Source organism: Muntiacus reevesi, chromosome 2, assembly GCF_963930625.1.
Source record: "Muntiacus reevesi chromosome 2, mMunRee1.1, whole genome shotgun sequence".
NCBI lineage: Eukaryota > Metazoa > Chordata > Mammalia > Artiodactyla > Cervidae > Muntiacus > Muntiacus reevesi.
Window position 1 is genome coordinate 176,553,558 of NC_089250.1, and position 20,788 is coordinate 176,574,345.

Consider the following 20,788-nt stretch of genomic DNA (forward strand, 5'->3'; position numbering starts at 1 on the left):
GCGCTGAGCCGTCCCCCTTTTTCCCCATCCAGGCTCTTCCCCACCGCTCACCCTTCCAAGGCCTCGCTGACGTGCCCTATCCAAAGACACCCAACCTTACCGTCTCCTCTCCTCCCTTCATCATCCCTCCAGAGCGTTTGTCACCACTGAGCTGCACATGGTTACATATTTGATAGCCATGTTTCTGGCTGTAAATTCCGTGAGGACAGGGACTTAGCCTCCCCCGTTTCCCAGAACTTAAAACACTGCCGAGCAGAGCGCAGGGACACCAACATTGCTTGTCCCATGAATGAACGACTCCACAACCCTCTTCATCCTCTCCTGCCCCACGGCCGAGGGAACGGCACCACCCTGAAAGCAGAGAGCTATTGGTGCCCTGGGTTTTTCCCTGTTCCTCCTCGGGTGGCCCTTACCTAGCTCAGGAGGCCTCCCTCCTTCCCTCCCTCCTCTGGATCAGCCCCTTCTACACACCCATGCACACACACACACACACTCACTCACTCACTCACTCACTCTGGATCAGCCCTTTCTACACACACCGCCCCCCCCCCCCCCCACCTCCCAGTCCATTCTCTCCTGCCAGACATCAGGCAGCGCTCAGGCGTTTGTAAGCCCGGGGAAGCAGGCCTTCATGCTGCCTTCAGGACCTTCCCTCTGCCTTCCCCTCCCACCCCTTGGCCTGACACCCTCGGGGCTCATCTGAGGCACCCGGCCCTCACAGAGAACTCCTCCTGGTTCGGCTGTGACAGCATTTATCACGCTGGACTGTCACTGCGCAGAGGACCTGCCCTGTGTCCCCACGAGGTCTGCAGGGTGGAAACTGTGGCCAGCACACCTTTCAGAATTTACTAGAATTTGACCTTCCCTCTCTGAGCCTGTTGCTCTTATCTGTAAAACGAGATACCCAGAAACTGTGATTATGGTGGGGGTTAAGTTGTTTTTTTATTAAGCGACAGGTACAGCCTACATTAGGTGCAAACAATGAAATGGGAATTTTAGAAAGGAACTTCTAAGAGCTGCCGCTGTTCCTTGCAAACTTCTGGACACGGACCCAGCCCACGGCCGCGGTGTGTGCAGCAGTTTCAGCCGCGCTGCACAGAAGACCTGCCGGCGACGGAGCGGACGGCGTTCGTGGGACAGAACCCGGAACGGGGGCGCTGGGCTGAGGCTCCTAACGGCGCCCGGAGCCGCGCCGGGGCTCCGAGGTGAGGCGGCTCCGGGGCGCCGCGGTCCCGGCACCCGCGGTGTAAAGCGCCGGAAGGCCCCGCAGGGCCCCCCGCGCACAGCCCCGCCCCCTCCCCGTGCGGAGGCGCCGCGTCGAAGCCTATTGGTCGGGGGCCGTGCGTCGAGCCCACGTGAGGCGGCACGCTGCGCGGCCCGGAAGCCGGCGTCGCTGCGGGCCCTGCTCCGCGAGTCGCCCGCGGCAGGAGCGCGCGGCCCGCCCTCAGGGCGGCGGCGGCGGCGGCGGCGGGATGTTGGCGACGGGGACGGAGAGTCTGCTCCGCCAGGCCAGGTGAGCACGCTTTACCTCTCGCGCGCGTGGCGGCGGGTCTCAGCGCGGGGCCTCGGAGGAGGCCGGGCCCGGCGTGAGGAGGTCCGGGAACATCAAGCTAGCCCCCGGGGGAGGCGCTCTGAGGGAAGAGCTGAAAGCGAGCGGGCTTGGGGCCCCGCGGGGGTGGGCCGGAGGCTCGGCGGCCGCGGCTCCCGCGTCTGGTAGGAGCGGGCTCCGGAGCGCTCGGCGGCGTCAGGGCCGGGAAAGCCACAGAGGCGCCGGGGGGCCGGCTGGACCGAGCCGTGGCGGGCTCTGTGCGAGGTTCGCGAGTCCGCTGCCTTCCGAGGGCTTCGGGGAGCCGCGGGGGGTTAATGACTTAGAAAGGTAGACTCTCGCGGGTGCGCTGGGCGTGTTGAGGGGATGCCTCTCCGGCCTCTGGCCCCGGGTTGCCTCTGGACGCCCACTGACTAGTCGGTAACCCTCTCCTCACCGACTGGCCACTCACCGGGGAAAACCGATGTAGACTCGGACCCAGACCCCGCAGTCCGTCCGTGTGAGACTCGATGCTACTCGAGGAGAAGCAAAGGCGGCCAGAACCATGGTTTAAAGCAAAAACTACCTGGATGCGGAGCTAGACCAGTTGGTGGAAAAAATTAGGCTGTTGAGGCTCCTGTGATCTTAGGGAAGCAAGATCTTGAATGTGTGTTAGGTTGTAAAGGCTGTGAATGGGGCAGAAGTTTGCTGTAGTCAAAACAAACCTTGAAAATCTGTTAGGCTGGTGTTTTTCCCATTGAGTCCAAAAACGTCTATATTTCCTTCAATCTTGGACATATATTCCAATACTCAAGTTCCACTATTCCAACTCAGGCTCGTTTGAATTTAGGAGCTGTATTAAGGGAAAATAGCTTTTTCAAAAAGTCGAAGTACAGTTGATTTACAGCATCAGTTTCAGGGGTACAATGTAGTGCTTCAGTATTTTAATAGATTATATTCCATTTAAAGTTGTTATAAAATATTGACAACATTCCCTGTGCTGTACTGTGTATCTATATCTTGTTTAATACATGGTTTGTACCTCTTAACCCCTTCCCCTCCCCAATTCCGTCTCCACTGATAATCACTAGCATGTGTGCTCTGTAAGTCTGTTTTGTTGTATTCATTAATTCCATTTTTTGTATTCTGCATATAAATGATAATCAGTATTTGTCTTTCTCTGACTTATTTCACTGTGCATGTTGCTCTCTAGGTTCTTCCATGCTGTTGCGCATGGCAGAATTTCATTCTTTATGGCCGAGTAATATTCCGTTGTGTATATACACATCACATCTTCTTTATCCAGTCATCTGTTGATGGACATTTAGATTGCTTCCATGTCTTTGCTGTTGTAAACAGGGCTGTTGTGAGCATTGGGGTGCATGCACTTTTTCAAATTAGAGTTTTTTTGTTTTCTTTGGATATATTCCCAGGAATGTAGTTCAGTTTTTAGTTTTTTTGAGGAACCTCTGCAGTTTTCCAGTGACTGCACCAATTTACATTCCCGCCAACAGTGAACTGCTGCTGCTGCTGCTGCTACTAAGTCGTTTCAGTCGTGTCCGACTCTGTGCGACCCCATAGACAGAAGCCCACCAGGCTCCTCCATCCCTGGGATTCTCCAGGCAACACTGGAGTGAGTTGCCATTTCCTCCTCCAGTGCATGAAAGTGAAGTGAAAGGGAAGTCGCTCAGTCGTGTCTGACTCTTAGCGACCCCATGGACTGCAGCCCACCAGGCTCCTCTCTCCATGGGATTTTCCAGGCAAGAGTACTGGAGTGCGGTGCCATTGCCTTCTCCCAACAGTGAACTAGGGTTTTCTTTGTTATTGTGGTCTTCTTGTTGATAGCCATTCTGACAGGTGTGAGCTGTTACCTCGTTGTGGTTTTGATTTGTTTCTCTCAGTTGAGCTTCTTTCTATCTGCCCATTGGCCGTCTATGTGTCGTCTTAGGGAGAATGTCTATTCAGGTGTTATGCCCATTTTTTAATTGTTTTTTTCATATTGAGTTGAGTGAATTGTTTATTTTGGATATTAAACCCTTGTTAGACATATCACTTGCAAATATTTTCTCCCATCAAGTTGGTTTCCTTTGCTGTGCAAAAACTGTTAAAGTGTTATAATTAGGCCCCATTTACTTGTTTTTGCTTTTGCTTCCTTTGCCTTAGGAGACAGAGCCAAAAAACAAATTGCCACTATTCTGTCACAGAGTGTTCTGTCTTCTAGTTTTATGGTTTCTGATCTTACATTTAGGTTATTTAATCCATTTTGTTTATTTTTGTATATGGTGCAAGAAAATATTCCAGTTTCTTTCCTTTATAGGTAACTGTCCAGTTTTACCAAGCACCACTAATTGAAGAGACTGTCTTTTCCTCATTGTGTATTTTTGCCTCCTTTGTCACGGGTTAATTGGCTGTGAGTGAGGTTTTATTTCTGGGCTCTCTATTCTGTTTCATTGGGGGAGGGGGGTTGTGTGTTGGTGCCAGGACCATACTGTTTACCTAGTGACCACTGTAGCTTTGTAGTTGTTTAGTCTGAAATCAGAGAGCCTGATACCTCTCTCCAGCTTTGTTTTTTATTAAGATTGTTTTTTATTAAGATTGTTTCAGAATTATTCTAGTTCTGTGAAAAAACTATGGGTATTTTGATAGAGATTACATTAAATCTGTAGATTGTTTTGGGTAGTATGGAGATTTTAGCAGTTTTAATTCTTCAACTCCTGTACATGAGATATCTTTCCATTTCTTTGTGTCATCTTCAATTTCTTCTATCAGTGTTTTATAGTTTTCAGAGTATAGGTCTTTCACCTCTTTTGTTATGTTTATTCCTAGGTATTTTATTCTTTTTCACATGATTTTAACAGGATTATTTTCTTCCTTTTTCTGATAGCTCTTTACTAGTGTATAGGAAAGCAACAGGTTTCTGAATATTAATCTTGTATCCTGGCAACTTAACTGAAGTTATTTTATTAGTTGTAATAGTTTTTGATGGAAACTTTAGTTTTCTATATATATGGTGTCATGTTATCTGCAAATAGTGAGTTTTACTTCCCTCCCAAGTTTTATGCCTTTTATTTATTCTCCTAGTTGACTGCTGTGGCTAGGACTTCCTAAAGTGCTCCTACAAAACACTACACTGTGTTAAATAGATAGAAATGGTGAGAGTGGGTATCCTTACATATGTTTCTGATACTGGAAGAAAAGTATTTTCAGCTTTTCAGTGTTGAGTATGACGTTAGCTGTGGGTTTGTCATAAATGACCATTATTATGTTGCCTTGATACCAACTTTGATGAGAGTTTTTGTCATGAATGAATGTTGAATTTTGTCCAGTGCTTCTTTTTGCATCTATTGAGACAGTCACGTGAATTTTATCCTTCCATTTGTTAATGTGGTATATTACACCAATTGATTTGAAGATGTTGAAGCATCCTTGTGACCCTGGAATAAACATAAATCTAACTTGACCATGGTGCAGGATTTTTTTTTTTTTTTTTGGCCGTACTTCATGGCTTGTGGGATCTTAATTCCCTGACAGGGATTGAACCTTCACCCTCAGCAGTGAAATCGCAGGGTTCTAATCACTTGACCACCAGAGAATTCCCCATGATCTTTTTATATTGTTGAATTTTGTTTGCTAATGTTCTTTTGAGGATTTTCAAATCTATGTTCATCATAGATACTGACCTGTAAATTTTTTTGTTGTTGTTTGTTTGTAGTGTCTGCGTGATTTTGGTATCAAGGTAATCGTGGCCTCATAGAATTGGAGAGTGTTCCCTCCCCTTTGGTTTTTTGGGATAGTTTGAGGATAGGTATTATCTCTCTATATGTTTGGTAGAATTCTCTCATGAAGCTCTTTGGTCCTGAACTTTTGTTTGCTGGAAGTTTTATTACTAATTTAATTTCACTGCTAGTGACAGTTCTGTTCAGATTGTTTCTTCCTGTTCAGTCTTGGAAATTGTATATTTCTAGAAATGTATCCATTTCTTCTACATCATCAATTTGTCTGCCTGTAAGTATTGGTAGTTTTCTCTGTGGAGTTTCTTGGTATCTCACTTCACAATTTCTCCTCTTTCATATCTTGTTTTATTTGGGTCCTCTCTGTGTTTTTATTGATCACCCTGACCTAAAGGCTTATCAATTTTGTCTTTTAAAATCTGGTCTATTGTTCCAGTCTCTATTTTGTTTCTTCTCTGATCTTTATCATTTCCTTCCATCTGCTGACTTTGGACTTTGTCTCTTCTGTTCAGATGGTAGGTAGGTAGGTTGTTTGAGACTTTCGTTTCTTGAGATATGCCTGGATTGCTGTAAACTTCCCTCTTAGAATTGCTTTTGCTGCATCCCATAGATTTGGGGATGTGCTATTTTCCTCTTGAGGTATTTTTTATTTGCTCTTCCGTTTCTTTGTTGCTAATTTTGGTAGCATGTTTAGTAGCCCGTAGAGACTCTACATGTTTGTGTTTTTCCCTTTTTTTCTTTCTGTAATTCATTTCTAGTTTCATACTGTTGTGGTCAGAAATAATACTGGTTATCATTTCTGTCCTCTTAAATTTGTTGAGGCTCATTTAATAATCTGATACGTGATCTATCCTGGGAACATCCTGTGTGCATTTTAAAAAGAATGCGTATTCAGCTGGCGTTGGGTGAAGAAGCCTATAGATGAAGTCCGCCTCGTTTACTTGTGTCATTTAAGACTGCTGCGTCCTTATTGACTTTTATGTCTGAGTAATAAGTCTGTTGATACGATTGCTTCCCTGGCAGCTCACACGGTAGAGAAGCTGCCCGCAATGCGGGAGACGCAGGTTCCATCCCTGAGTCGGGAAGAATCCTCTGGAGGAGGGCATGGCAGCCCACGCCAGTCTTCTTGCCTGGCAGAGGAGCCGAGGGGCTGCAGCCCGTGGGCACGACTGAGCACAGTCTGTCACTGATGCGAGTGAGCTGTTAAGTCCCCGCTGTTGCTGTGTCCTTGCCAGCTTCTCCCTTTCGGCCCGTTCGCATTTAGGTGCTGCTTTAGTAGGTGCGTAGATGTTCGTGAGTATAATATGCTCTTCATGTATTGATCCCTGTATCATTATGTAACGCCCTTCTTTGTCTTTTGTTACAGACTTTGTTTTAAAGTCTCCTGTGTCTGATAACAAGTATTGCTGCCCTGCTTTCCTATTTCTATTTACATGAAGTATCTTTTTCCATCCCCTTTGCTCTCAGTCTGTGTCCTTAGTTGTGAAGTGACTCTTTTAAGTAACATATGTAATTGTTGGGTCTTGTTTTTAAACTAACCAATTTGGCTTATGTCTTTTGATTGGAGCGTAACAGTCCATTGGCATTTACAGTGATCACTGACGAGTGTGTGCTTACCGCCATGTTCTTGCTCGCTCTCTAGCTGTTTTTATCTACTTTTCCATTGTTTCTTGATTTTTTTTTAATTTGTGGTTACCTACCATGGGGTTCACGTATGTGATCTTTGTGGTAACTTAGGTGGTTGACCCACAGCCTTTACTCTATATTTGCCCTTACTCATGGGCGTTTTCCTAATCTATAAATTCCTATAACTCTCAGGGTCAGTGTAGTAGTGATGAACTGTTTTCAGTTTTTGCTAGTCTGAAAAGTTCTTCACCTCTCCTTTAATTCTGAATGATAACGTTGCTGGGTGAAGCACCCCCAGGCTGTAGGTTTTCCTTTGGGGACTTTAAATATATCCTCCCACCCCTGCTGGTCTGAGCAATTCCTGCGGAAGAACTCACTGAAGCCGTGTGGGACTTCCCTTGTATGTGACTGTTTCTCTCTTGCTGCCTTTGGCATTCTCTCTTTAGCTTTTGCCACTTTAATTTTGGTATGTCTTGGTGTGGATGTCTTTGGATTCATCTTGTTTAGGGGTCTCTTTGCTTCTTGTACCTGGCTGTTTCCTTCTTTAGGTTCAGGAAGTTTTCAGTCATAGTCTCATCAAATACATTTTCGACCCTTCTTCTCGGACCCTTGGATATGAATGTTAGCACCCTTGCTGTTGTCCCAGAGGGGTCTTAATTGGGCTTCATTTCTTAAAATGTGTTTCTTTTTGCTGTTCTGATTGGATAATTTTCACTCTGTCTTCCAGAGCACCTACATGTTCTTCTGTATCACATAGCCGGTTATTATTCCTTCTAGTATGTTTTTCATTTCAGTTGTTGTATGCTTCTGCTGATTATTTTTTTTTCCCTAGTTCCTTGTTAAAATTCTGTGTTCAATTCTTTTCCTTAGTTCAGGTAACATTCTTACTACTAATACTTTGGGCTTTTTCTGGTAACTATCTGTTTGATTAGTTGTTTTCTCAGCTCTCTGCCTTCTCATCTTGCTTTAGTTTTCTGTGTCTGTGGCATCAGGTGAAACAGTTACCTGTCACGTGTGATCCTGAAGGGGTGTCCCTGGGCACGTGCCTAGTCGGGGAGCTGGATTCTCCGCACCACAGTAGCCATCACTGCCCTCGTGGGGTGGGGTTGGGTCCCACGGCTGGAGCAGAAGCCCTGAGGATCAGGTCCAGGCTGGTTCCGTTCGTTCCCTCTGAGTATGTGCTCGCCCCCCTCCCAGCAGTGGCATCCTTAAAGCGGAGCAGGGCTGGGGCGGGTGTTGGCTGGGCCGGCACGGAAACCAGCCAGCGCGTGCTCAGCCGTGTCCGACTCTGCAACCCCATGGACTGCAACACGCCAGACTCCTCTGTCCATGGGATTCTCCAGGCAGGAATACTGGAGTGGTTGACTATCCTCTCCTCCAATGGATCTTTGAGCCAGGGGTTGAACCTGCGTCTCCTGCGTTGGCAGGCAGGTTCTTTACCACTGCGTGCCCTGGGACACCCAGAATGAGCCAGAGCCCCGGACAGTCACATTCTGCTTCCCCTGCCTTAGTTGGGCAGTGAGCAAGCCCATGCCCGCGCTTCACAAGTGGAGTCTAGGTTTCTTGCAGCCCTGCTGTTGGTCTCACTGATTTTCAAACCAGCCAAAGGACTCGTCTTCCTGGTGTCAGACCCCAAGGCTGGGACACGCAGTATGTGGTTCAAACCCCTCGCTCCCCAGGAAGGCACTCGAGCCCGTGTACCCCCTCTCTCCTGTGTCCGCTCCTCCTCCCCAAAGTCCGTGTGGGTCCTTCTCCCAGCCCAGGGTCACAGGACTCCGCCAGGCTCGTTTGTTTTCAGTGGGAATCGCTCCTCACGTCAGGGTGGTGGGCGTGCCCGAGGTGGGAGGTGAGCTCTGTATCCTCCTGCTCTCCTCTCCCCAGAAAGTAGATGGAATGCTAGCATCTCACTCAACATGCAATATGCTTGCCCCATAGTTCTTGCCAGGGACACGAAGAGCTAAGACCCACTACAACTCCCAGCTTGTCTTCTGTTCACGGTCATAAATTCATAGGCTGAAAGGCAGAAGGAATAGCCCTATTTCTTATTTCTCTGTCTCTTAGGTGGGTAGGAATTCCTGTTAAGATTTGAGGAAAGGTTAAGTAACTATCAGTTGTGTCTTACTAGTGTTCACTATTTTTCTTTAAGTCTTTGATTTTTCATGGCACTTTAAAACAAATTACTAAAGTTTGGGAGTTAAGATTTGGAGAAAATTTTAGTTCTAAATTTTTCAGAGATGGAAAGGAGGATGGAGAAGCTTATCGGAAGCATGAGTTGAGAGCTGCAGAGGAAGGAGGGACTCGGGTAAGCGGGGAGGGTGTGCAGGGCTGGGGGCATTATCCAGCGAGGGAAGCAGCCAAGAGCGTTCCAGGCAGAGGGTCCGAGCCAGTGAAGGCAGGCAAACAGGACGCGGTGCCCTCAGGGAAGTCAGGATGGCTGGGCGCTTGTGTGCATCGCCAGCACCAGGGAGTCTGGGTCTGAAAGCAGCGGGGAGCTGCTGAGGGTGTGGGCGGGGGGACTCTCCTGTGGTTGGAAGGGGCTGAGCTGGGTGTGGATGAGGGACACCGCCGTCTGGGACAGGCTGGCAGTCTCTGCCTCCGACATCGCCCAGAGAAAAGCAGGCTGGACTGGCCCAGGGCCGAGTCTCCTCCGCCCACTCAGGCCTCCGCTTGTGTCTGTAGGGAGCTGCGTCCTGCTGTGGCCGGAATAAGTGAAGAAATGAAATGAGGGGGCAGTGGTAGGCGAGTCTGCTGGGACGTCTCTGCCAGCCCTCAAGTGAAATGGGGAAGCACAAGCCACTGCCCAGGACCCCCTCCACAGCCTCAGAGGCTGGGGGTACACGCGCCCTAAGGTCAAAACTGCAGACCCTGAGTGCCAGCAGAATGGATTTGGTGGGCTTCACCCACAGCTTGTTAGCAGGGGCAGGAGGGAGGGCCCAGCTGTGCACTGCGCCCTTCCGGGAACCCCCCCAGAAGCTCACAGCGTGGTGACTTGCTGGCATGTTGCTTCTCCTTGCCTTTCAGCATGGAATGGGAAGCAGGCTGTTTTGAGACCTCATTCAGTATCGAACCTGTTGTAAAGGCTCAGTAGATATATTTTAAATTAAGCACTAGAGTAATGTCATAATATTTTGCTCTATCATACTTAACTCTTATTCCCAGAAGTTAAAAGAATCTTTTGAAAAGCAACTTGGTTCAGACTAAATCTCCCTTAGTTTTGACTCCTAAACCAATTGGTTTTTTTCTGCTCCTGGAATAACAAAACCTGAGTGTGTGGAAGCTGGTGGTGTGAGGGTCTCCCGCCAGCGGGGAGGGGCCGAGGACCTGACTCGGGTACCCGTCAGCGGTTCATGCCGAGAGGCCTAGAGCCCCCCCGCCCCCCGGGGCCCCACGACACCCAGGCCCCTCTGCTGAGGAGGGCCTGTCCCCCGCCGGGGCAGCGCTTCCGGTTGCCCATGTGGTGGTCTCTCTATCTCTCTGTAGGGAGGTCGGGGCCGAGGAGCTAGGCAGGTTCTGTGCCCGCGTTAGCGCGCTGCTGGAGGCGGAGGACTGGGGCCCCGACACCCTGGATGCCCTGCGGAGGCTCTTCCTCATCGTGGCGGCCACCAAGTATAGCAGGAGGTGAGCGCCAACCCTGGCCCCCGGGCGGCCCACCCGGCCCCGCGCAGGCTGACCGGCCCCTGCCCCCCCAGGCTGGAGCCCGCGTGCGTGGCGCAGCTGCAGACCGCCCTCTGCTCGCCCCGCTGCCCCGAGCGGCTCCAGCTGCTGTGTGCCGCCGTGCTGAGAGAGATGGCGCCCTCCGACAGCCTGAGCCTGTCCTGCGACCATGCGCAGAGCGCGCGGCAGCTGGGCCTGGTGGCCTCCGTGCTGTTGGCCCAGGTACTGTGACTGCTGCGGCCCCCACCCCACCCTGGTGGCCCTGGGGCTCAGCGATCCAGCCGGCTGTGTGCACCCCGTGAGCGAGGGGGCTGGGCTGGGCCTGCCCTGTGATGTTCTGGACGCCTGGGCGGAGTGGTGTTTGTGGGGGAAGTCGGTGGTGTTCACGTTCCACTGGGGGTCTGCAGGGCGACCCGCAGCAGGTCAGGACCATGGGCCAGCGTGTCATGAAGGTCCTGGAGAGTCGGCAGCCTGAGGGGCCCAGCCTGACGCACCTCCTCCCGGTCGTGTCCAAGGTGGCCAGCCTGGCCCCGGATGCCCTTCCTGAAGGTCAGCACACTCCTGTCAGCAGGGGGCCGGGTCCCAGGAAGCCCCGCACACTTTAACTCCGTCCCCATGGTGTCCCCCACAGAGCAGACCAAGGCGCTCAGCAAGCGGCTGGGGGACTGGCTCCGCTACGCCAGCGTCCAGCAAGGGGCGGCCCACGCTTCCGGGGGCTTCTTCTCCGCGCCCAGAGCGCGGCAGGTGAGTCTCCGGGCGTGGGCCGCCTACGGGCTGCCGTCTGCTCCTCCTGCGGGAGTGCCGCCCCGTCCCAGGACGGCCCCTCTCCTGTCTCCACGCGGCCATTGCGGGCCTGGTGCCTGGGCCCCGCCCCCGCGATGCTGTGAGGAGCTGGGAGGGGATCGTGAGCATGGCCGTGTCATCAGCCCAAGCGCCCGCGTTCTCGCATCCTACGAGGGCGCCCTGGCTGTTCTTGGCCCTTCCACGCCTGCTGACCTTCCTTGTCCCCTGCAGCCGGGCCCTGTCACCGAGGTGGACGGGACCGTGGCCACGGACTTCTTCACAGTGCTGTCCACGGGCCAGCGCTTCACGGAGGACCAGCGGCTGAATGTGCAGGCCTTCTCCATGCTGCGGGCCTGGCTGCTACAGGGCGGCCCCGCATACCCCAGCGCCACGGATGCAGGTGGGACGGGGCGGGCTCCTGGGTGCCTTTCCCAGACATTGGAGTCAAATGACTCCTCATCTGCTCGCCTGCTAGTGGTTTAGACAGTCCGGGTGCGTCTACACCGCAGGTGTCCAGTGAGGGTGGGAGCTGTCGGGACTGGCCGCACAGATGGGGACGCTCCCCCGCCCTCCAGACCACCCATCCCTGCGAGCTGCTGAGCCATCTGCCTCTTCCAGATGACAGGTCGGAGCTGGAGGGCTCCACCGTGTCCGTGCTCTCGGCAGCCTCCACCACCAGCCACCTGCTGCCACCCGCCGAGTGGCTGCGGGAGAAGGCCCTGGAGTACTGCCAGCGCCTCCTGGAACAGAGCGGCCGGCGTGAGTCCTGGGCCTGCCCGCCTGCCCACGTGTCTGCGCCGGGGTTCCCCCCAGATGCGGGCTCCCCGGCCACTCCTCACCCATAGGTGCCGGTGGGACGCAGAGACCAGGCGGCCCTCTTCCCTCCCCCAGGAGCCCTGAGGAAGGCTGACTCGGACCTGCAGAAGGCGGTGAGTGCCGGCGGGCGGCCTCGGGGTGGCGGGGGGGCCCACGCACCTTCTGAGCCGCCCGTGTCCCCGCAGTGCCTGGTGGAGGCCGTGCTGGTGCTGGACCTGCTCTGCCGGCAGGACCCCGCCTTCCTGTACCGTGTCCTCCCGTGCCTGCGGGCCCTGCGGACCCGGCTCTGCGGGGACCCGGCCTGCGCCCGCGCACTGCTGCCCGTCGCGCGGTTCTTCCTGCGGCACGGTGAGCACCTCCCGCGCCTCCTCACAGCCCCTCCGCCGGAGAGCAGCGGTGCTTTGATGGGCACCTAGCACTTAGGTGGAGGGGAGTATTAAAATGTTACTAAGCCGATGTTAATCTCAAGCTCTCTTCACCAAGGCGTTCCCTAGAACGTGCCTGGAAGCCCGCCCCTCTAAGGAGCAGTCCTCACCTCCGTACCCAGAGGGGCGGGTCTGTGGGCAGACACAGGAAGAGCTGGGTGCGCTTAGCCGGCCCTCCCGTGCTTGTGACACTGGACGTGTCGGCCGGGGGTGTCCCGGGGATGCAAGAGGCCCTGGAGGCCGGGCCTGAGGCCGCCTGCCCTGATGGGAGCTGGTGCTCTCAGGGGAGGCCGCCGCAGTGGACGCCGATGCTGTCTACCAGCACCTCTTCACCAGGATCCCGTCGGAACACTTCCACAGCCCGATGCTGGCCTTCGAGTTTGTCCAGTTCTGCAGGGACCCCCTTCTGCTGCTCGGCAGCAACCTGGACCTTCTCAAGACCAGCTTCCCCAACCTCTTCAAGGCGTGTGAGCTGGGCCCCTGGGGCAGCGCGCACCCATGCACATGGTGACCCCGTGTGCTTGGGAAGGCGCACTTGGGCTGGCAGAGCCCACAGAGTTGGTTCAGAGTTAGCAGCTCCGCTGGGGGCCCTGCCTGCTGTGTTCAGCCTTTTGGCACCATCATCTCTGACGGATGTTTTGAGATTGGCATGTCACTGCGGGGCTTTTCCAAAATCAGAGACTTAGTCCTTTGATCAGGAAGAAACGATGGTAGATGCAAAGGGATTGATTGTTGGCACCAGCTGAGGGCGGAAGCAAGCAGGATCACGGGGAGGACAGTGAAGGGCACGTTCTGCCCCTGGGATGGGGGGACTGAGGCGGTACCCTCTCATCCCTGCAGTTTCTGGCCTGGAGCAGTCCGGCCCTCACCTCCGAGTTTGTGGCGCTCCTGCCAGTGCTGGTCGACGCAGGGACGGCCGTGGAGATGCTCCACCTGCTGCTGGACCTGCCGAGCCTGACCGCGGCCTTGGACCTGCAGCTCCGGTGAGCCCAGCCCGCTGCCCCCCTGCAAGGCCCGGTCCAGGGCAAGTGCCGTTAGGGTGACGGCTGCGCGAGTCTCTTCCTGACCGGGGACACCTCGGGGCAGGGCCGGGGCTGGAGCCCACGTCCCAGCCCGGCCACACCGTTGCCACTCGCAGGTCGTCGCAGGCTGCGTCTGAGAGGCCGCTCTGGGACGTCTCTGTGAGAGCCCCCGGCTGCCTGGAGGCCTTGCGGGACCCCCAGGCTCAGGGCCTCTTCCAGCAGCTGCTGCGTGCCAAGGCCAGCGGGACCACAGAAAGGTAGGCACACCGGGGCGGGGCCTGAGCGCGGGCCGCTGCAACAGGAGCCCGACCCCGAGCCTCCACCTTCCGACCTGGAGAGCGAGCTCTGCTCACGGCCGCCAGCAGCGCTGACCGGGTGACTGAGCGCTTCCCAAGCACTGAGTTTGTGGTTTGTTCTGCTCCCAGTCCTGTCCTTACTGCTCCGGCGGGTGGGGGCATGCTGATTCCTTCCGCAGACGGAGGAAGTGAGGCTGAGCACCCGAGAGGCGGAAGTGCCGGGACTGGCCCAGTCCCCTGACTCCCGCCACACCCGTCTCCCCAGGTTGACGCCGCTCCACCAGGTGCTGCAGCCCCTGGCCAGCTGCGCCCGGGTAGTCCAGTGTGCGCAGGCCGTGCCCACCCTACTCCGAGCGTTCTTCGCGGCAGTGACACAGGTGAGCCTGCCTCCTAGGGCCTCCGTGCCCGCAGCAGAGGGCCAGCCGGAGCCAGGAGCTGCAGGGCCCCAGCTTCACTGCCGGCCGGGGGCAGACCTCGGCAGTGGAAAGTGCTACTCACAGCAGCCCGGGCCCAGCTCCTGTCCCCCAGGACACGACTGTGAGCAGCCCCCAAGGCAGCAGACACAGCCAGGCCCGGCGCAGAGGTGCCTCTGGGCAGGTACCCAGGCTGTTTCTCCCTCCCAGTTTGCCGATGGGGCCCTGGCCAGCCGGCTGGCGCTGCTGCTCCTGGAGAGAAGTGATGCGCTTTTCCAGGTTGAGGGGTATGAAGCCGACGTGCACAGGTGGGTCTCTCCCGGCGGCTCCGCGGGGCTCCATCCCTCCTATAGCTCCAGCCTCCCACGTCCTCAGCCCCTCTCAGCTCTTTTCACCACAGACCCCCTCCTCAGGCCCAGCCTCAGCACTTCGTGGGCTGCCACACTGACCCTTCCCACTCAAGAGAGTTGCCACATCCCCCCCAAGCTTCTCTTGGGCAGAGCCTTCCAGAAGGTGCCCTTTCTGAAAGCCCGACTCCTGCAGGCTCGTCCCCTCGCCAGCCCAGCCCGAGGACAGAGCTGTCCCCACCCCACCACCTGGTTCTCCTCCGGACGGCCGTGGGGCTGGGGTCTCTGAGGGGTGTCATCTCCGGCAGGGTGCTGAGCTCCCAGTTCCCGGCCCTGTGCAAGCTGCACCCCCAGCTGGTGGTCGAGCAGGCCAAAGAGCTGCTGGAGTTTGTGGGCAGCCTGGGGGGACCCTCTGGCACCGGGTACATGCTCACGTCTGTGGTAAGGTGGCCCACCCTATCACCCCGGCCAACGCCTGACACGGGGCCTGCTGCGGGCTGAGTGCTGTCCCCCGGCCAGGTGTGGGCCATCGGCGAGTACCTCTCGGTGTCCTGGGACCGGCGCTGCACCGCAGAGCAGATCAGCAGGTTCTTTGAAGCTCTGGAGGCCCTGCTCTTCGAGGTCACGCAGTCTCGGCCCTCCGCCGCCCTTCCCAAGTGTCCTCCGCAGGTCATCACCGTGCTCATGACCACGCTGACAAAGTTGGCCTCCCGGAGCCAAGACCTGATCCCCAGGTACAGGTTTGGGGCATGTAGAGGGAACCTACAGCCTTCCCGTGGGGAAAGCGAAGGGCTTGGCGGCCGTTCCCTCCCAGACACCTGGACGCAGGGTCTGCACGAGCCTCCCAGCTGGACGCCAGTGGCCGGGGCTATGGGCACTTCTCGGAGTTAAGGCCACACTAGCCCGTGCTGGCGGCTGGGCCCCTGCCCGAGCCCCCATCCACCCGAGGGGTGCGTCTGCGCTGATGGGTTGGGCCCCCACCCCCAGGGTCTCCCTGCTCCTGTCCAAGATGAGGACGCTGGCCCAGAGCCCAGCCGTGGGCCCTGTGCACAGCGAAGACGACCTAGGAGCTGTCCGCACACGGGCCACCGAGCTGCTGAACCTGCTCAAGATGCCCAGCGTGGCCCAGTTCGTGCTCACGCCCAGCGTGGAGGTGTCCCAGCCCCGCTATCACCGCGACTCCAATACAGCCCTGCCCCTGGCCCTGGACATGGTCAGCCGGCTGCTGGAGCGGGAGGCAAGCCTCCTGCCAGGGTGAGCGGATGGGGGCCCAGTGGGCGCCAGGCTGCAGAGCCTGCTGTTCCATGCCTGCCATGGCCTCAGAGGGCGGAGAGGCTCGGGGTGGAGCTCACCATCTCAGCCTCAGTCTCTGCCTCCTCTAGTGGGGACAGCACTGAGTCTCGGCTTTGGCCCCTCTTGGGACTAGGTGAAGGCTGATCTGTGTCCTGCTGTTATTTGGGGGCAAGAGGAGATAAAACAAAAATAAACCTCCTTCACAAAATATCTGTGCGCACAAGGCAGGGTCGGTTCCCTTTCCCTCCACCCAGAAAGCCCCGCAGGCTGCCCCATCGTCTGTGCGCAGGGGCCCCGCTGCTGCTGGGCCGGGAGACCTGGCCCCCAATGTGGGAGGCCTTCCCCGGGGGTTCTCCTGCCTAATGCCCACGTGTCCCCGATGGTCAAGAACAGAGCACTGACACGCGGTCAGAAAGGAGCCGTGTCCATCTCCCAGAGCCGACGGCTGCACTGGGAGATGAGTCTGGTCAGTGACTGGAGAGCTTTTCATGCTCCCGAGGAGCTTGGAGATGGGAAGGCGGGTCCGGGCCCTGCTGCCTCCACAGGCCTGCAGCCTCCCACCAGCAGGACAAGGCCACCCCAGCACGTGCCGCTGGAAGCCTTACCCTGAGATCAGGTGCGCTCTGCTCTGACCCCGAGTGGGACATACTGGGTGCGGTGGGGCCAGAACCCCCTGCAGCCCCAGGGCTCCCTACCGCTCTTCCATTGAAGTCGGCCTGCGGTCCAGCCCCACCTGCGCCTGGAGGAGCCCGGCCACCAGGTGGCGCTGCTGCTCCGCGAGTCCCGGCCCACCGCCCTGGCCCCGCCCCTCGCGGACGCGGCCCCGACACCAGGCGCCGGCCACGCCCTTGGCCCCGCCCCCAGTAGGCTGCGCCCCTCGGGCTCCCCGCGGAGCGCAGCGTCTGCATGGTGTGCTGGCCTCAGATGCTTCCCGAGAAGTGACCAGTGGCGCACCCGCCTCTACCCTCCCGAGGCGGGGCTGGCCCAGCCCTGCGAGCCCCTCAGCCTTGCTGCCCAGCCCTCCGGACTGGGGTCCCGGGAGGCCCAGATGGAGCACGTGTCACCTAGAAGAAAATCTCTCCAGTTTGCAAACGCCCCGTAACGTGTAGCTTCCAGTGTTTTCAGGTCGTCAGGTATTGCAAGTTTGCGTCCCAAACGTGCGTTAAGAACTCGCTTGAGAACGTGGGTTTTGAGGGGATCTTGCTTGCTTCCTCACACCGAGCCAAGGCCCCTCCAGCAGTGTTCCCTTCCCATTCTCTGTGTGGGGTAGACTTTGGTGGTGGCTGAGTCTACTTGAACGACCCGAGTTCAAATCCTGACTGCCGCCCAGGTGGAGGTGGCGGTTACCGCCCATCCTGCCCTGGGCTCGTGTGGGGAGCGTGCGCCCACTCACCAGCGGGGCCGGGCGGCCCACGGGGTGTCCACACCACACACAGGTGGACGCTGCGGGCCTGGGAGCCTGGCCCAGCAGCAGTGCGAGGTCAAGGTCGAGGTCTGCGTGCCCGCAGAGCGCTCTCACCTGAGGCCGTGCCCAGGCGCCGAGAGGAGGGCGGCGGCTTGCAGAGGCGGTTCTGTGCGGTTTCCCTGTGCCATTCCGGCGCTCACCCACCCGCCCAAAGATACAGGACACCGCTGTCCCACGTGCTCCACCTTCCCCTGAAAGTGAAACAGGGAAAGCATCTGAGTGACTGACGGCCGTGACCGACTGCGATCCCACGGGTTCCTCTGTCCGTGAAGCTAGGCACCAGTACTGGAGTCAGCAGCCAGTCCCTTCAGCGGGGGTAATAACAGCACCGGCCTCACACAACGGCTGGGCGTGACCTGGGCCCCTCCCCACAGACAGGTGGCACCCGCGCTCCCTGCGAGCAGAGGAGCCCCGGGGTCTTCCCCCAGACCCGCGGGACTGTCCCCCAACCACGGAGGTGGGAGGCTGGGGGCCTCAGGCCAGGGGCCAGCCTCCCTGAACCTGTGGCCTCGTTTCAATCTGGGCTCAGAGTTTCTTCTGGGTTCAAGCACGCATGTTAGACGACTTTTTAGAAGTACATTTCATGCAGGCGTCTTGGTGTTTCCGTGCCCCCAGCACCTGTGCTCTGCAACGGGAAGCCGCCGCCAGAGTAGCCCCCGCTCCCCGCAGAGCAGCCCAGGCAGCAGCGGAGATCCAGCGCCGCCAAACATAAATAAAACTCGGGGGAAATGCATCTCAGCCAGCGCCTGGGGAGCTGCTCCAAGGCAGTCGGATCCCAACGCCCGACACAAAGCAGCCAGCAGGGCCGCCCTGGCCACCCGCTCACCAGGGCGCGGCAGGGAGCTCGCGGCACTTGAGGCCCAAGGCCTGGGACCCACCTGGGACTGACCGGGCTGCTGCTCCCCGCAGGAGACTCCTGTCCACGCAGGCGCTGTGTCTGCAGCGGACTGGCCAGGACCCCTCGTCCCCAGAGTCTGCGCGCCTGTCAGAGGAGGACACGGGCCCAGAGCCTGGCCCCGAGCTCCGCGCCCAGTGAGGACGCGGCCAAGCCTGCTGAAGACGGCCAGCGCCTCACCGTGACACCAGCACAGCCCCGCTGCTGGGGCAGGAGGCGGGCCTGCCACTGGGTGGACGCCAGGCGGCCAGGCAGAGAGCCGGGGCTGGCCGGCCTGGTGGTAGGGCCCAGCCGCAGCAGAGGGGACACCGAGGGGCAAGGCCTGGGCACCCAGAGTGGGTCAAGACTCCCGCTTTATAGCCTTCCGAGGTTTCTAGACCATTTCTTTGGGACCGTGCTGATGGCGGCCCCCCAAGCGCAAAGCCCACTCAGAGGGGGCGGCCCTCACACTCCCTCCATGGCAGGGGGCTGCCTGCCATGGCCTGCTGCTCCTTGTCTGGGGTGAGCGGAGGGCCGACGCGGAGTTAGGCAGAACCATCACACCACCCCAGGGACCCCGTGTCCTCACGGGTCTCCCACACCAGCAGGGACAGGAGCAGATCTAGGGGCCCCCGTGGCCCCTCTGGGGACCAGCATGGTGTCCCCCAGATGCATGCCCTGCCACCCTCTGGAATATGAAAGATAGTTTATTGAATCTATATTTTTCCATTAAAATCTTCAAACATAAAAGCTCTGTAACAAACATCACAACTGTTATCTGTCATATAAATAAAACATACACGAAGGGACTGCGGGTGTCCTGCAGGGGGCGCACCCGCAAGGAACAGCTTGGCCGAGACGTGCGCGCGGACCCAGTGCAGGCGGGCGGCCCAGCGCGCAGGGTGCCTAGGGGGGCGGCGTGCGGAAGCGGACCTTTCTGGCCGTCTCCATGTCAGACTTGGCAACCAGAAACCGCATAATCTTGCCTCCGTGTCGGATCAGATCCACCGCCCTGAAAGGAGCCAAGGGATGCGGACGGTGTAGATGAGCCTGCCCAGTGAGGACTCGGCGCTGGTCCAGCGGGAGGCGCCTCCTGGAGGTGCCCGGGGGGGCGGGGGCGGGGGAGCCTCCACCCACCAGCTGTCCCGAGGGGACAGTCAGAGACAGCAACCTGCGCCCCCTGAGTGGGACGAGCTCCAGGATCACACAGCCGGGGCGCCCGCTGCCACTCCGGGGCCCACCCCGCCCCCGAGGCATCTGAGCCCCTGGGTGGGGACAAGGGAGTCATCAGGGCGAGTGAGGGAATGAAGAGCAGGAGGCGACGCTGCGCCTCACTTGCGCGTCTCCAAATCGGCCGGCTGGTGCCAGGGCCCACTGCTGGGCTTTGAGGCTGCAGCCAGGCTTGGCCCCCAGGGGTGGGCGGGGCGGGTACCTCGGGTAGCTGACGCCCGCCAGGCTGCTGCCGTTCACCTCCAGAATGCGGTCTCCCAGCGCCAACCGCCCATCCGCCGCGGCGGGGCTGCCCGGGAGCAGGGTCTGGATGTAGAGTCCGGGGGCGCCCAGGGGCGTGTGCTGCGGGAGAGGGGCAGCCTCAGGGCCCCAGCACAGGCACCTCCACACCTCCCCAGGCAGCCGGGGACGCTCACACACCCACGCTGTGGTCACAGGTGTGTCTGCAGGGCCGCGCGGGTCACCATTGCAGCCAGGGCCCAGGACAGACGCCCGAGGAAGAGGGTGCAGGTGGGAGACCCTGCCCATCGCCCCACCCCCGGCCCTCCAGTCTCCACGGTCTGGAGGATACAGGATTTACTGAAAGCAGCTGAAAAGGTATTTAATAATAGGGAGACCCCAGAAGAAAGGGAAGAACGAATTCGACGGGAGGAAAGGGAATTAGCTGAGAGGATCAGGAAGGAAGATAGAGAACATAGAGCGAGGGAAAACCGGAAGAACCAGAGGAAGTTAGCCCATATTCTTTTTGCGGGATAAAGGCCGGAACAGAATTGAGGGAACCTCGAGACCCCCGGACGAGAGAAAAAGAGAAACCAAAAAGGCAGGCCCTAAAGAAAGATCAGTGTGCCTACAGATATCCAACTTGCCACCCAGAGGTCATTCTGCTACAATATGTAGGCGACCTTATGTTGGCTGGAACCACCGAGGAGGCAAGCAGCCGGGCCCCAGGAGGTGCCCCGGCCCCAGTCCCCAGGGTCGCGGGCCTCCCCCCACCTCGTGACCCCCCAGCTATGGGCCTGTCTGGTGGAGAGAGGAGCCCAGGGCACTCAGGGCGGCCACTCACCATCCCGTCGATGAGGCCCATGCCGAGACCCGAGGGGCCGCGCTCCAGCTCCACCACGAACATGTAGCAGAAGTCATCGGTGCTGGAGCTGCGGCTGGACGGGGCCGGAGCAGGCTCGTCCTCCGGGGCCGCACAGTCTCCTGTAGAAGCGGAAAGTGCTGTGGGTGAGGGGTGGCCGCTCAGGCCTCTGTCCAGAGTCTGCCCCGAGTCCAGGACCCGCGTCCG

At 57.5% G+C, this 20,788-nt stretch overlaps 2 protein-coding genes across 5 annotated transcripts in view; one reads left to right on the plus strand and one right to left on the minus strand.

Moving 5' to 3' along the window:
- The first annotated feature begins 1,369 nt into the window (after positions 1–1,369).
- On the plus strand, positions 1,370–18,729 carry AP5Z1 (adaptor related protein complex 5 subunit zeta 1). Of its 3 annotated transcripts, none has more exons than XM_065923730.1 (17): positions 1,370–1,513; positions 10,363–10,500; positions 10,572–10,758; positions 10,944–11,085; positions 11,168–11,280; positions 11,551–11,719; positions 11,938–12,078; positions 12,211–12,248; positions 12,321–12,483; positions 12,845–13,023; positions 13,401–13,543; positions 13,699–13,839; positions 14,144–14,255; positions 14,502–14,599; positions 14,947–15,079; positions 15,158–15,372; positions 15,626–18,729. In XM_065923730.1, exons 1-17 carry the CDS (start codon positions 1,473–1,475, stop codon positions 15,894–15,896), a joined length of 2,424 nt encoding a protein of 807 aa, XP_065779802.1. In that variant the 5' UTR covers positions 1,370–1,472; the 3' UTR covers positions 15,897–18,729. The 3 variants fall into 3 exon arrangements, with proteins under 3 accessions (XP_065779802.1, XP_065779803.1, XP_065779804.1); XM_065923731.1 differs by lacking the exon at positions 1,370–1,513 and adding an exon at positions 9,115–9,184; XM_065923732.1 differs by lacking the exons at positions 1,370–1,513; positions 10,572–10,758 and adding an exon at positions 9,115–9,184.
- A 102-nt stretch (positions 18,730–18,831) lies between these two features.
- Positions 18,832–20,788, minus strand: part of RADIL (Rap associating with DIL domain) — a 56,902-nt gene continuing 54,945 nt past the window's right edge. Inside the window, exons 13-15 of one of the 2 annotated variants that reach the window (XM_065923728.1) lie at positions 20,564–20,703; positions 19,703–19,842; positions 18,832–19,282 (exon numbers count right to left, since the gene is read on the minus strand). In XM_065923728.1, the coding sequence (XP_065779800.1) occupies positions 19,177–19,282; positions 19,703–19,842; positions 20,564–20,703 (386 nt within the window). In that variant the 3' untranslated portion in view covers positions 18,832–19,176. The remainder of the gene's footprint in view (positions 19,283–19,702; positions 19,843–20,563; positions 20,704–20,788) is intronic. The other variant, XM_065923729.1, reaches the window with a different exon arrangement.